Source organism: Aristolochia californica, unplaced genomic scaffold (assembly GCF_029961685.1).
Source record: "Aristolochia californica isolate CCGP_79_NKW_82.1479 unplaced genomic scaffold, dmAriCali1.0.hap1 SCAF_8, whole genome shotgun sequence".
Classification (NCBI taxonomy): Eukaryota; Viridiplantae; Streptophyta; class Magnoliopsida; order Piperales; family Aristolochiaceae; genus Aristolochia; species Aristolochia californica.
Genome location: NW_027182279.1, coordinates 4,851,411 through 4,867,847, shown reverse-complemented (window position 1 = coordinate 4,867,847; position 16,437 = coordinate 4,851,411). Strand labels below are relative to the sequence as shown.

Here is a 16,437-nt window from a genome sequence, read left to right as displayed (position 1 = left end):
GGGGAGGATGATATAAGCCCTGGGTAGGCTGCACATGCAATAAGGGCTTCAGGTCCCTTAAAGAGCTTCAAAACATAGTAATGACCCGATTGGTTGTAGAAGCCATCAACCAATTGGTTATGGTAGGAAAAAAAGAGAAAAAAAATTAAATTTTTACCTTACCAGCCGAGAAATTGTTGAAAGAACCTTCAATATGGTTGCTAAATGGAGATGAAGAAGTCATAAAACTGAATTTCTGCCCAAGACTGCCTTCACTACTCTGATAGCATGTAAAAAAAGAGACTTGAGAGAAAAAGAGGAAGAAAAGGATTGAGGAAGATGCAGCCAAGGCTGCATTGGAGTTCGTAGCAAAAAAGCACTGGCTCCCCCCTTATTAAACCCTTAAGTGATAATTACAAGAAAGGACAAAAATGCCCTCAGTAACAAAAACTCCTCTATCTCATACAATACAACTCTTATTTGAATGAAACTTGAAACATAAGAGTTTAATGGAATTATCTATTTAACAGAACTATACTAAGATAAATCAAAATATGATAAATGACCGAAATACCCTTGGACTGGTATTTTAATAGGATTGACCACCACTCTAATTCCATTTTATATTAACTTAAGTTCAAAGATAACATGACAAAAGGGCCCATTTCTTTTCCTAGTTATAACTAAATACACTTCTTGGGACTGAATTTAAATACTAACAAATAACTTTCCTAATTTTGAAAGAGGGATAATTAATGAAAAAAATTGTACTACCCATCTAGAGGATTTAAAAAATTGCCTTTTTTTTTTAAAATGGTGAACTTTTATTAAGCCAAGAAACAACTACAATCAAACAAGGGGTGATCTTGAATCAACAAGAGATTGGAGGGGGATCATCCTTAGCAAGAGAATATGTCGAAGAATTGGCGGAGCGCAGCACATGAGACCACATACATGAAAAAGCAGAGGAGCCATCCATAATCTCACAAAAAGCAGACTAGTGATGCCAAGGGGGCTCGGGGAAGAGAGAGGAACACCACGAGATTACCACCTTAGAGTCCCCTTCAATGACAAAGGGGTTTGGAGAGGTGACCACGAAAGAGAATCAAGCCTTGGAGGAGGGCCAAAAGCTCCGTGGTGGTGGAATCTTGCGTACCAAGGGGGCTAAGTAAGAGAAGGGTGGTGTCGTCCGAATGGTGGAATACCCCACAGAGACAAGCTGGCTCAGGGTAATTGAGCGAGCTATTGTCAAAATTGAGCTTGATGAAACCAAGAGGCGGGGTAGCCCACTCAAGGATAATCGGATGGGGGGCAAGGGCTGTCATCTTAGCAATGAGGCACCAATTATTACGGATGGGGAGGCTACTAGGTGGCCAAATTCCTTTCTAGTCGAAACCCAAGAGCAGACTTAGCCAATGACGCTTGTTTGGCGTTTTGTTTGTTTGAGATTGCAAGACTAGAGGAGGGGCGGCCAGTGATGCTTGTTGCCTCCTTGAATTTAAAAAAATGCCATGAACTTCACTTTTTTTTATTAAAATGATAATTTATTTAGAGGAGAAAGAAAATAAACCAAATTAAAGGAGTGCTCCCTTTACAACAAGGGATTGGAAGGAGGCTCTGTCCTTAGCAAGTGAGTCAGCTAGGGCGTTAGTTGATATTGGTACATGAGTCCAAAAACATTCAAAAAGGGACAAAATATAAAAAAAATATGTTGATTACATTCCAGTGTCTCCAAGGAGTGGAGGAGACGGAAGAGCACCAAGTGATAATTTATTTAGAGGAGAAAGAAAATAAACCAAATTAAAGGAGTGCTCCCTTTACAACAAGGGATTGGAGGGAGGCTCTGTCCTTAGCAAGTGAGTCAGCTAGGGCGTTAGTTGATATTGGTACATGAGTCCAAAAACATTAAAAAAGGGACAAAATATAAAAAAAAAATTGTTGATTACATTCCAGTGTCTCCAAGGGGGGGGGGGGGGGGGGGGGGGGGGGGGGGGGCGACGGAAGAGCACCAAGTGATAACCACTTGGGAGTCGCCCTCAATGATGAGGGGGCCGGAGAGATGGTCCTTGAAGATGATAAGCCTTTGCAGCAAAGCGAATAGTTCGGTCTCCGTGAAGCAAGGCCCATTGTGCCAGAATAAGTGATGAAGACATGGTTCTCAGCATTCCAAAAGATAACCTCGTAGCCAGCAATACCAGGACACTTGTGAGCACTCCCATCAAAGTTCAGCTTGAGAATGCTCGGAGGAGGGTCTAGGCAAGATTAATGTGTGTGTGTGTGTGTAGGGGGGGGGGGGGGGGGGGGGGGCGGGTGTCTGTTGTAGTGAAGATTGGCGATCTCCCTCCAATTGATGCGAAGGGGGGAGCCGATAGAGTTGAACTCCTTTTTGGTGGATAAGCAAGTGGCAACGTGGCTGATAATGTTGTTGGATTTGAAGTTAAAGCGTCACTGGTTATGTTCCTTCCAAATGGCTCAAGGAATGTGGCCAGCACAAGAGGAGAGGATGAGCTTGCCAAGGGTAGGTAAGGATGTGTCAGTGAGGGATCTGCAGGTGTCTACGAGGTTGCTGGGCAGGCATAGTTGGATTCCTATTCGTCCACACTGACCAGGCAAATTGACAATGCAAAAGAAGGTGGTAAGTCATCACCTCAGCAGCATTGCAAAATGGGCAGAGAATATCAGGCGCATTGTTTCACTCTTTAATACCTCAATATTCTGTGTAACTTCAAGATGAATCTGTCTTGAGTTCTCCACAAATTGGCTTACGACACCAACATCATAGGAAATGTTGGGTTGAGTCATTTTTGCATAAACCACTTAACACACAAGGCTTCTATCTTGAGTCTTATCCTTAAGTGGTAGACTTAATGCTTCATGTAGATTTGCATTTGACTCCATGGGACTCTGCACTCTCTTTGGTCCAAGTAAACCTGTCTCAGTGAAGGATGGACTTGTTTCGAGACAATACAATCCCCTCGATTCTTGCAATTATTTCCAAGAAAATATGTTAGGTGTCCTAAATCCTTGGTCTAAAAATGTTGATCTCAGATAGGTCTTGACATCCTCTATTATTTGTAGATCATTTCTAGAAATAGCAATTCCATCAACTGTCAAGAAAACTATACCAGTCTCCCTTGTTAGAACAAAACAGGGTACTTGAATGATTCTTCATATTCCCAAAAGCCAACTTGACTGAATTTATCAAAATGAGCTGTTAGACATTTTAGGCCATAACTGCCAATTTTAGTCCACAAACCTCATGTTTCCTCCCCCTGAATAACAAATCCAGGGGGTTGTCCATATAGCCGTCTTCGGTAATATCTCTGTATAGGATAACAATTTTAACTTCCAATTAATGCAGTGACCACCTTTTACTAACAAGGATGGAAAATAACATTCTAACATAACTTAGCCTAGCAACAGGAAGTAACGTCTCAATATAATCCACATCGTAGGTCTGGGTGCATCTTTATGCAACCAATCTGGCCATAAAGCATTTAATGGGTCTATCTGCATGGTACTTGATTGTAAAGATCTGATGACAATCAATGCTACAAAAACGGGGGGTGGGGTTGTGTAGGTGTGTGTGTGGAAATAGTTCCCTCATAACGGTCAGACATTACTTGCATGGTGCTTGCATGTCCTCATCCAAATCTGGATATTTCAAAGCCTCCTGATATGACTTTGGAATAACAGTTTGAGATAACAATGATCAAAGAATTTATAGGATGAAAACAATTGTGAAGTGGCACAAACTTAGGTGACTAACGGAAGACCCTTTTCTAAAGAGCCAAGAGAATATCAAGATCTAAAGGACAACTTGTAGAGGAATCACCATTCAGATCTGATGACTGTGGAGTAGCAACATATTCATATGACTTTGGAATAACTGTTTGAGATAACAATGATCAAAGAATTTATATGATGAAAACAATTGTCAAGTGGCACAAACTTAAAGAGTTAGGTGACTAGTGGAAGACCCCTTTCTAAAGAGCTAAGCGAATATCAAGATCTAAAAGACATCTTGTAGAGGAATCACCATTCAGATCTGATGACTGTGGAGTAGCAAGGAGCACTCTTGAAAAATGTAACATTGATACACTTGTAAAAGTTTTTGTGTCTAGAGTGGCCCTAGGCATTTTGCCAGTTGGAACAAGAAAATAGAAGACGGTATTGGCTCAATCAGAATGCCACCTGTTTCAGAAAAGCAAGGAGCACTCTTGAAAAATGTAACATCAACAGATATAAATGTTCCATGTAAGAGGGTCCAAACATATCCCTTTTGAACAGGAGACTATTCTCATAAAACACACTTAATGGAGGGAGGAGATAATTTATGTAATGAGTAACTGAAATTATAAACAAAACAAACACATCCAAATACTTGTGGAGGAATAAGAAACAAAGGCAGCTCGGGTTGTAACAAATAGGACTTTTGCCGTTGACATTTAATTGATCTAGAAAGAATAAAGAATGTTGAAGTTTTGGAGGAAAGAGCAGCAATCCTGGCAGCTTCTCTATTGTGTCAATCTGGATTGGGGCTTAATTCGTCCCTAATCTCTGAATATCAAAATAACTCTTTAAGTTGTTTGCAAGAGAAGACTAAAATACCCCTGATTAGAAGCCTATTTGTCACTTAGGATAGGTTAAGTAACTAAACTACCCTCAACATTAAAATAAACTCTGTAAACATGAGATTGATTTCAAGTATTCTCGAAGCCTTAATTAACAACTCTTGACAAGTACTATGGTATAATTAAGCTGTTATTATGGACTGTATGGAACAACCTCATGGAATCCTTATACAAAGAAAAACCTTGTGGAACAATTTAAGCTCTATATATGTGTGAGATATTTCTGCAACAACAGTTTGGCCGAGTGGTAAGGTGCCAGATTTAGGCTCAACTCATCCGCTCCAAACCTTTGGAAAGATATGGTACAATCAAAACTCGACATTACTCCGAATTGGTAGACCGAGGGGGAAAACAGAAGGCTCTTATCTCCTATCTGGAGATCTTTCTATCTCCTTATCCTAATTTTCTCCTTAGTTATCCAATTCTATGTGGGAAATGGCCAATATATTAGATTTTTGGGATGACTGGTGGTCGGGTGATTTGCCTCTTTAGAACTCTTTCCGAGCCTCTTCAGAATTTCAAGATTGAGGAGAATTACAATTGCTGAAGTCACCAGTAAAGGGGGATGGAACATTCAACCTCGTCGTGGTCTATCGGAACTTGACGATCGGGAAGCTAGTCCCCTTATGAAAGCCTTACAGCCGACCAGAATTCAGGCTAGCAGATCTGATAAATTAATTTGGTGGCTGGATAAAAGTGGCTCTTTCTTAGTCTCCTCGGCCTATCTTGTTATTCGAGGTTGGCTCGCTCACGGTCCCAAACATGCAAAGGAGTTCATCTGGCGTCTCAGTGCCTGCCCTTCCCCCCCCCGAGAGTAAAATTCTTCATGTGGAGCGCTTGTCTCAACAAAATCCTCTTCGCTGACAATCTAAGAAATTGTGGCCAGCTAGGGGTGGAACCTATTTGCCTTTTTCTGCCATGTCTTTGAAGAAACTGTTAGCCACCTGTTCCTCCTCTGCCCTTTCTCTTGGGGACGTCAATTATCGATCAAATCGGAATCCAACTCTGCTTCCCTCGGATCTCCCTGCAGCCTGCCGGATGCTTTCAGGGACCTCGGTCCCCAGTCTTGGAAAAATGATGATCTCAGCTTGCTTGGCTTGCTCGGTTTTCATTCCTTGAGGTCTCTGGTTAGAGCACAATCAAAGGAGATTCAATGCCAAGTTCAACTCTCAAGAAAGAGTCGTTGAAACTATTTCAGGAAATATTGCTACATGGCTCCACTCTCGAAAAGCCTTCTCCCCCTTCTTGGGATCTTCCATCCCGAGCTTCACACTTCTTTGAAGCCCCCAATTAATTCTGAGTGGACCCTGCCGCCTGCTGGTGTCCTTAAATTAAATTTTGACAGATCCTCTTTCGACAACCCTGTCCTAGTTGGCTTCGGCGGAGTGATACATGACTCTCTTGGGAACCAAATTGTTTCCTTTTCCTGCCCTCTCAGTATTGCAGATTCCACAACGACTGAGATCCACAGCCTGCTTAATGGGCTCCGTGTTTTCCGCAATCACCGCACCCGACCCATTCTTATTGAAGGAGATTCTAAGGTGGTGAACAGCTGGTGTGAGCATTCCTCAGTGCCTTCGTGGTGCCATTGGGACACTTTATTATGAAATTATGGAAATTGTCAATTGTTTTTGGTCTCTCATCCCGAGATCAACAATTTTGTGGCTGATGTTTTAGCCAAGCTGGGAGCTTCCTTGCAATCTCTTGTTGTTAGGAGTTAGCTCCTTTTTTGGTTCTCTTAATAAAATCGCCTTTCATAAAAAAACCTAAAAAACATGCATGAGATATTTCTAACGAAAATTATATCTACTACATTCAGAATTAATGTCCAAAGCATTTTGAAAGGTTTTCAGTAATATCAACTAGATTGCTTCACATCAAAATGATCACTATAAGAGAGCAGGATGGTTATTAGGGCTTCCACTTGAGTGACTTTTTTTTGTCTCTTAAGGAAGAAGAAAAGATATTAATATGGACTTCTTTGCTCGTAATTAAATTGTATTCTTCTCCTTTTAACAAAATTTCCTTCCCATTTGTAAGAAAAAAAAAAATGTTTTCGAGGAGAAAGTTCAATTGAACTCTTTGTTGAGCAGGTCATTTCAAGAGGATTCTCAAGCTGGCATCAAGATTTCTCCGCAAGAGAACAATTTTATGGGGTTGCATGACAGGCTTGTGACTCTCACAGGTTCCTTAGAAGAACAAATGAGAGCTGTCTATTTGATTTTGTCAAAACTAGCTGAAGATGCTCATTACTCTCAATCTGTTAATGCTCCTTATTCTTATGCAGGTACCGTATTCAATTCTCTTATTCATTTTTTTTTTTTTGTTTTATCTTTTTTTAGTTTGGAATTGGACTCTTCCTGCTACTCAGTACTACTTAGAGTAATCTATCACCATACTTTATATAGATTGGTTGATAAATAGAATGTATAAAGTGATTGGAAACAGTGGAGGAGTAAGGGCAATATAAATAACATGAAACAAGAGATCGGGGATGGATAACCTGTAATACAATATAAGAAGATGCTTTGCAGAAGTGGAGGAATATATAAGAGCTACTCAGGAGTTAAAAAAAAGTCTGAAAAGGACAACCAGATAATTACAAGATATAATTGTTTCTATATTTATTTTGAGCATGTCTTGGCCATGATATGGGCAACATATCTTGTTGACTTTTGATTGCTTTTCTTGATTTTTTTTCTTTACAACCTCATAGGTCTCATTTAAATCACTGATGCTTGCTTAAGTTTCAAATTAATTTGTGAACCTACAAATTTCTATGTCTGAAACACTTCTGTGAGGCAAATTTCTTCTTTCTTATGAGTTTCAGAAAGCTCGGAATTTGGTCATGATTGAGAAACTTCTTATTCATTTTTTCCTTTTTTAGAACATCTCTTTTATATTTTTGGTAAACAAAGAACTTAAGCTTTTGTTTTCTAAATTCACCTAAACTCTGGATCTGTTCCATGCACTTGTCAGGAGGTGTGTCCAACACATCTAACATTCCTTTGGTCAAGGGTGCTCCATATAATCATTAATACATCTCTTCTTGGGGACAATATGATGAGAATTTACGCACAACCGAAACCTTGAGATGGTAGTTTTTGCTTGACTCTTTCACCATATGTTCTTGCGTAGCCCTTTTAACGATATGTTTTCTTTAGAATAATGAGAATTTCATTAATAAAGCGACAAAATAAGATTATAAGAGGGAGAGAAGAGTGCCAAGGATCGAAGGCACCCAAAAAAAAACAGAATTACTAACATTGAGCAAGCTAAAATGCTCAGCTTACATGACAAGGAAAAAACTCCCACTCTTGGATGACATTCAACCTAACCCTGTGTCTAGCCAATGTGTTTGCCATCGAGTTGCAGGACACACTACATTCGGCCACTGAAATCAAGGGGAGAGGGATGATCCACAATTTATTCAAAGATGTGAAGAAAATGCCAGGGAGGCCTCTTTCCAAATGCAAACCAAGAGAGGATCACCAAAGAGTGCCCTTCAATGAGCAATGGATTTGAGAAGTGCTGCTTATAAACCCGAATCCCACTAAGAAGGGTTGAGCTCTACCTCAGTAGAACCATATCGGCCAAAGGGAGCAGAATATACCCAAAGAACATTACTAGATTAATCCCTAATGAATATCGTTTTAAGGATATGTGATTTTAGAAGAACATAAAGAATGATAGTTACAAAAGAAAGGTACAAGATGTCATACTGAGATACTGTCTTTGCTAGCACCTGACAAATCTCCAGGTGTCCAAGTGTTGTTTACCTGCAATGGAACATAAGTATGGTCCATCCTGAATCCATGGCAAAACCGTGACAAAATAGATGATACTTATTTATGGAACTAGATCGTGATGAAATAAATGTTGTTACTCATTCATAAATTAAAAAGGGAGATTATGCAAAATTCATAGTGGGCTGTTCGCAGAAAACAATGAAAACCTTATTCGTTTAACATATAATATACTGGATCCGTTAGATAAGTGTTGTGCACGATTTTCAATTAAAAAAACAAAAAAGTAAACTGCATGTCTTTTTTCTAATGTGTTTGCTAGGCCTATGATGTTTGATTCTGTATTCAGTAGTTAGACAGGAAAGTCGATGCATTATAATTTTCCTTTAATTTGAATATTTAGGTGTTAACTTTTCCGGTTTTCATGGTATGCCGGTTGGCTATGTCCTTCCTTCTTTTGGAACAGTAGCATACAATTTTGGACCAAATGGGGCAGGAGGAAAGTTCCAGAATAACAAGGTCTGTTCTTTTCTACTTTTTTGGTTATAGTAGTTTTTAAGTAGTAAGTTTCCCAAGGGTCAAATGGTTTGATTTTATTGAAGATTAAGTGCAATTTTTCAGCTTCTTAAAGGTAGGGTAGTGGAAGAAGTTAGACAGTTATAACTGCTGTCATTATCCTTTACTGTCGTCTTTGTGGTGGTGGTTAAAAATTTCATAATTCTGTGGCTTGTGTGTTTACTCTACACTTCAGACTTATTATTTGAGCACGAGTGAACGAAGAATTGTACATTGGTTGTAGGTTGGGAAGATCCTGCACTAATATCTTGGCCTCCTAGCTAGCTGTTAACTTTGGAAGGAAACTAATGGAATCCAAAATTTTAGCTTGGAAGTATTTTGTAATCTTTTTTCCAAGTTTTGTGTGTTTCATTTGGTTCTCTTATTGCTTTACTCCACATGGAAAGTGGTCCTTTAAGGATCAAATGATATGGATTTGGTCTTCGGCTCATTGGCCACATGGATCACCAGGCTATCGAGTGTTGTAGTGTGTCTTAAAAAGGGTTAAATGCAAAGGTGCAATAACTAGGTTTATGTATTAGTTGACACGATCATATGTATTATTAAAGTGTTTAAGTTGTTAAATATGCTAAATGTTGTACTTATTTTATGTAACTTATTAAATATGCCAAATGTTGTACTTGTCTATGTTGGAATATAATGGGTGTTTGAAAATCCCTTGTTCATTATCTTGCTCCCTTAGTTGACGTGGCATATCATCTTCTTGATATACTAATTTGTCTTCTTCTTCATGGTTGTAACTGGTAATAAGCCATGCAGACTGTAAAAATGTGAGCTTTAGGGATAAAAAGAAAGAAAAAGAGACAAAATAGAGAGAAGGAGAAGGATGTGAAACTGCACTCAATCAGGGTAAAAATCGACCTCCCTTTCTATTAAAATACCTCTTAAGTAAAAAGATTATCAAAGTTACAAAAATACCCCTGATAGCTTTAACACTTGTAACTTGCTGAATACTCGGAATTTTATCAGACTTAGGATTTATACTTCTAACATGACACCTACTGCTATCTCACAAGTGTATACCAGATTGGTGAAATGACCAAAATTCTCTTACATGGATTCTAACACTGTTCTTCATGTAACAGCGTATGATACTGGTCAGCCATATCAGGTGCCCAGAGATTGGAGAAAAGTCTGCTAGTTAGGAACTTATTGACAGTCTCTGGATTACTGTTTGAGAAACATTAAGGATCATTAGGCCAGAAAAAGAATTCAAAAAGATTCCAAAAGGATGCTTTCGTAAATTTGGTGTAGCTTTTAAAAAGAATTTGATGAACTTTGTATCAAAGGAGTAATATCCCTTTTTTTTTCCGTTTAAAAAATGAACAAGTTTGTAAATGTTTGAAAAAATTTGATGAACTTTGGTTGAAGGAAGTACTACGAGGGAGCTAACTGAACCTTTGGATACAATACTTTATACTCTTTGGTTTGAGGAACTTATTAATGTCAATTTATGGTCTGCTTATCCAAGTAATGACTGGTTGTAATCAATTTAAACATTAGTTTGAATGTTCTTGATTTTTAATCAATTTAATTATCTGAATATTGATTTTTGAGATATTTAAGAAGAAAGATGTTTACATGTTTGTTGGGTGTTTTGTGAGCTCACTGAACTGCTATTTTGGGGCTGAATGAGTGTTCAACTTTGTCCCGAGCAGTAGTTTTGTTTTCTATGCTATTGTACTATTGTAATTTCTGATCTATCATTAGCTTATTTCTCCACCGATGCAGTAGGTTTGTCTTGTCTATAAGAGAAAAAAAATAAAAATAAAGAGTGAACATTTAGTTTCTAGACGCTGTTTGAGTGGATTGTTCTTAATATTTTAGTGGTTGATTGGGTGTGGTCATTTTACCTTTCATTTACTGTTGAACCATCTGTTGGTACCAAACTGTTTTCCAAATTACTGGGTGATTCTTTGCAAGCCTTCTAATTTTGGCTATTTTCTTGTTTACACTAATTTATGGTTGCCATATATTTTTTAGGTTAGAGAATCCACAATTGAGGTATTCCTTTCTTTAGAATCTTAACACCTTGACTCCCATCTGGTTGGAAGTTGATATTCTGAGTTGCTTACTGGTTATTTATATAACTTTTATGTCTTGGTAGGGTCTTATGTCCCCAGTTGTCTCAAGGTCATCAGCTGAATCTAATGAAGATCAAAACAATTCAGTCACGATTGGTATAGCAGATGAGCATGTTGGGGCTGTTGTGGGTCGTGGTGGAAGGAACATTATGGAGATCAGTCAGGTTGAGCATGCTTTTCTTTCTTTCAATTTTTCTTCTTTTCTTTAAATAACTTTTTGTTTATATTTAGTCATTTTGTCCATCCTAAAGGAGCTATTTTCCCTACTACGAGTAGTTATTCTTTTGGGATCATTCTATCTACATATGGTCATTGGAGTAAAATACGTTCTGTTGCAGGCTAGTGGGGCCAGGATAAAGATATCAGATAGAGGTGATTTCATTTCCGGTACATCTGACAGGTTAGTATATATTATACGAGGGCTGTTGGTAATACTTATGCACCTGTTTTTTTTACATACTTTGTCATTGTTAAATGTTTCCAAAGAAATTATTAATTTATTATGTTATCTGCGAATAATTTAAATCCTGTCCTCTCCCCTTGGCTTTCAAAAGGAGACCATAAGAGTAGTCAGTGCATGGTAGCTGGTTATGGGATGGATCCATGTGGGTTGATTCTAATTTGGTTATATCCTGGAGCTTTTGGCAGGAAAGTTACCATAACAGGTTCACGAGCATCAATTCGTACGGCCGAATCCATGATTATGCAAAAGGTTTCATTGAATGCTGAGAGGTCATAGTGAAAATAACGAGTTGCCCCCCTTCTGCAGTCCTATAATTAATGGCAGCTTTCCACGAGATTGGAGTGTCCGCTGATCGTAATTAACACAAGGATGATCATGGGCTGACGTTATTGTGAATTGCATTGCAAAGGGCTGTTTGTTGGCTAATTTTTGTGTTAAGAGAGAAGATCCTCAAAATAGTAAAGAATTGGCTCTGATTATTCTTTCTCTTTTTTCTGTTCTCTTCTGAGGCTATACTAAAAAAACTGTGTCGAGGCGATGGTGATTTAATTTGTCATCTCATGTAACTCATTTTGTTAGTAATTCCTTTTGCTTCTGTATACAATTTGATATTTTGATTACATGTTACATAATTGACTGCAAGTAAGTGGCAATATTGGGCATATAGTTGGAGGTCAGTAAGGAATGCTTTTAAGGTCGCGAGTCATGATTAAGAATGGAGTTTATGGCTTGTCCTGGTATTACGCTTCTCTGGTTCGAGTCATTAACTGTTTGTCCTTGTATGTCCTGGTATCACGTTCCATATATCAAGTTGCTGTTTTTTTTAATTGATTCTTCATTGCCAGCCAAACCGTATCTCGTTTAACAGCAGAATTTTTTTGTCTGCCTTGCTGTTTTGGACGTTCCCATTCTGGTTGGCATCTTCATTCGAAAACTTTTCTGATTGGCAGATTCTTTGGTTGACATATACATTCGGATTCATTCTGAATCTGGATTGTCTTCTTGCTTTCCGATTACTGCTCGGTTACCGTTGCTCTCTTGCTGATGTTTGAGGATTGGCTGTAGCTGTAACCATTTGCATGAGTAAATTAACGGCAGCAGCAAGTGGAAGATGATTCTGTTTGAGAAATATATCCGAGTTGCTGCATAGTGTATTTTGATAATCCAAATATGAGTTTAAGGCTTATGATTCTTGATTGATTTATCCTCACTCTATTATTACATATTAGCCTAACTCGGATTGACTCAGTTCCAACGAATTCTGACTCGGATCGGGTCAACTTGGACTCATGAGTCAGCCTGACTCGGCCGACTTGGTATACTGGTCCTGGTCCCAAGTACTATATCGATTCCTCCCGCAACTCGGATATATTGGTCTAAAATTGACTCGATGTAACTCAGTCTTTTAACTCGGGTTCACTCACTCTTTAACTTGGTCCCTTGACTTGGTTCTTTGACTCGGCCAACTTGCTCTCTGCCTTTGGTATACCGGTCCCGGTCCCAAGTACTATGTTGATTCCTCCCGCAACTCGGATATATTGGTCTAAAATCGACTTGACATAACTCAGTCTTTTAACTCGGGCTCACTCACTCTTAACTTGGTCCCTTGACTTGGTTCTTTGACTCATTCCCTTAACTCATTCCCTAGACTTCGGTTGGATTATTACCTTGGATTATCCTCAACTTATTACTTGGTGTACAACTTCTTTATTCAATGATGGATTCATTGCAGATTATTTCAGGTGTACTTATTACTCTTAAGGACTTTCATTATTTACCGGTTATCCGCTTTTATATACCTACATATTTGGTATGTACTGTAGTAGCTATTGTGTCTCTTTGTTGGAGACGAACTCTTCGGTTGCTTGCCTTGGGTTCATTATTTGCTGACTGTTGTCGGCATTGGTTCATATGATGAAGAATTTGAATTACTTAGGAAAATAAAGCACATGATGACCCCAACTTCATCTTATCTTCCTTTTTCATTACCTATTACCTTTTTCTTATTTGATAGCCTTCCCCCTACTATCCTTTATTTGACTCTCATTTAACCCATTTGGCCAACCCTTTTTGGTGCGTTGCTATGGTTGGTCCTTTATATATATGGGTGTTTTAAAATCCATTGAAACTTTTTATTGGTACCCTTGGGTTTTTTATCACCGTCTTGTGAATTATTAGAAGATGGTCCAAGCCCACATGAGTATGGAGAAGGCCCACACGTCCAAGAGGGATGGGATGATTGTAAATAAGGTGTCATCTCATAAAGATGACACAATGGTGTAATTAGTCAATGTGAACATGTCTACTTATGTTTTTTCTCATGTAAAGCTTGTAGCCTTAAGGGCATTATAGATATTATAAATTCTTCTAAAAAACTATAAATAGAAGCTCTTGGCTTGGGGTAGAGCATCAAACTCTCTCCTTTTCTCTCAATTTGTGGAATCTCGCTCTCTTTTCCTTTCTCTCTTCTCTACTTGAGTTTCCTTTTTGCTCTATTCTTTTCTTCTATTCTCCTTCTCTTATTTTGCTCGAGGGTCTAAGCATGGGTTCCTAAATTCAACATGGTCTCAGAGCATTGAATTTAGGTTCCCCATGTCAAGAATATATTCTAAGGAGATTATGATCAAAGCTACTCATTAAAGGCTCTTTGTGAAGCAAGATTGAAACTTGTTGAGATAAGTTTTTCATCTTGTTATTATCATCCATTCATGGCTTCATGCTCTCGTTTTTTACCTCGAGAAGACAATTCAGAGATGATTCTCTTTATTATAAGAAAGTATTGAGATTTATATATCACATATTGGAAGAAGCTTGTCAAAAGCTATTTTTTCAATCAGTTTGCAAGATTTATGGCTGAAAATCAGTTTATGATGAAATCTCTTGCATGAGAAGTTTCGTTGGTGCAACATTTTTTAATGAAGAACATTGGTCTTGAGCTTATTAGGAGTGTTTGATCCATTGAATTTTGAAAATTTAATCACTTGGCTACTATGTTAAGTTTTTCACTAGCCGATTTGTGGCATTTAAAGAGTTGGAACTCCACTCGGATTAAGTTTTTTTAAGAGATTTTTTTTCAATGTCTCAGAATTCCTATAAGTGTAACAAGATATGCTCATGCATGAATGATCTATGATGCCAAGGTTCATCAATTTGCTTGATCAAAGAAGAAGCTGGAAGAAGAAGGTTGTTTCTATAACAACTACTTGTGAGAGGGTTTTTTTGTTTAAAAAAATGTTGAACCTCTGGTTTGATTCATAGCCACGAGTTGGCTCCTTGTTCTTTTACATAAATGGAAGCAAGAAAAACATATTTAAGGAAGTGTTTCTTTGGAAAAGCAAAGGTGTGCCAACTTATTTGAGGAAAGTTTCTGATTTTTGAGATCTTAAAACACCTCAAGATCTCTTTGATTAGACCTGATTTGTTTAATTTCAATCAGTCATATTTTGCCTTAATCATAAATGACTGAATCTAGACTGATTGTATTCCAAATTGGCATCAGGATTTTTTGGAAAGATCTTGGAAAGATCTTGGAAATATATTATGCTTGATTGATTTTTTCCTATTACTCTAAAAGGAAGACATGAATTTTAATTACAACATTATTTTACCAGAAATTCTTCTTGCCTAAGTTGGTCTCTTACTTGCCTAAATAACTAATTAAGCTCGGGTTCCCCTTCAATTTACCCGTATCTCTTGGCTTCACTTGGCTCCTGATTATTAAAGTTTCTTACATAGGCTATATGACTTATTTTGAGTAAACTATCATTCTCGGATTGTTTCTCATGGCTGAAGAACACATTGGTAGTATGAGTGATATTCTCAAGATTACAACAATACCCTTGAGTGGGTTATCAAATTACTTGAGCTTGTCAAAATTTGTTAGGTGGTTTCTTATTACCCGAGACCTACTTGGTAACCTAAACAAACTTGGATCACCCATTGATGGGGAAGATATTTCTTACAATAAATGGTTAAAAAATGACACTTTGGTGATTAGTTTGGCTCGTCAACAACATGGAAGAACTTGTCTCCAACAATGTCACCCATCTAGAGACAACTACAAAACTTTTGGAAACATGAGCTAAATTGTGCTCTAGCTTAGACAATCTACAAAGGCCATAAGATATCCTCCAGACTATGTTCAATACTAAATGTTGAATTTAGGACCCTATGACTGAAATCTCGAGTGTAGAATTTAGGATCCCATGAGAAGAAATTTAGATCAATGAGGGAGAAGAAGTAGGAAAAGAGAAAGGAGATGAGAAGAAGAAGAACGTAGAAGGAGAGAGTTTGGATTAAGGAAAAAAGGGTTTATGTCAAATAAGAAAGAGAAAGGTTGGACAAATTTGTGGAAGGAGTGGATAGGGCTTCAATGCTCTATCTCTTAGCCAATGTCTTTATTTATAGTTTTACAATGCCCTTAGGGCTACAACTTGATAAAACAAATGACATAAAAGGAACACATATTTACACCTCTATGCCATCTTTATGGAAAGTATCATATTCTACACATATGCCACTCCTTTGACCTGTGGGCTTCTTGTCTTGAGTTTGTGGGCTTGAGTCTATCTTCTAACACTCTCCTTCAAGCTAGAAGACAAAAGACATCATAAATACCTAGCTTGCCACATATAAAAGATAGGATTTTAGATGTAACGATTTTAGTGAGAATTTTAGCTACTTGCTCTTGAGATGAAACATGTTTGAGGGAGATTATTCTTACTTGAAACTTCTCCCGTATAAAGTGACAATCCACCTCAATATGTTTAGCTCTTTCATGGAAGACTGGATTTGATGTAATATGAATGGTTGTTTGGTTATCACAATGCAGACCCATGGAACCTCTTTTATAAAATCCTAATTCGGTAATAAGGGTCCTTATCCATAAGAGTTCACTAACTGTATGGGCCATAGCCCTGTATTCTGCTTTGGCGCTAGGTCTTGCAACCACATTT

General features: G+C 38.0%; 1 protein-coding gene across 4 annotated transcripts in view; it reads left to right on the top strand.

Annotated features, from left to right (window-relative positions):
• The window catches only part of LOC137939297 (protein BTR1-like), a 28,696-nt gene extending 16,552 nt beyond the window's left edge, over nucleotides 1-12,144 (top strand). The window contains exons 4-9 of one of the 4 annotated variants that reach the window (XM_068784566.1): nucleotides 6,707-6,900; nucleotides 8,763-8,878; nucleotides 10,919-10,939; nucleotides 11,043-11,183; nucleotides 11,358-11,419; nucleotides 11,668-12,144. In XM_068784566.1, coding sequence (XP_068640667.1) covers nucleotides 6,707-6,900; nucleotides 8,763-8,878; nucleotides 10,919-10,939; nucleotides 11,043-11,183; nucleotides 11,358-11,419; nucleotides 11,668-11,758 — 625 coding nt within the window. In that variant the 3' untranslated portion in view covers nucleotides 11,759-12,144. The remainder of the gene's footprint in view (nucleotides 1-6,706; nucleotides 6,901-8,762; nucleotides 8,879-10,918; nucleotides 10,940-11,042; nucleotides 11,184-11,357; nucleotides 11,420-11,667) is intronic. The other 3 variants (XM_068784568.1, XM_068784567.1, XM_068784569.1) reach the window with 3 other exon arrangements.
• Nucleotides 12,145-16,437: the final 4,293 nt, after the last annotated feature.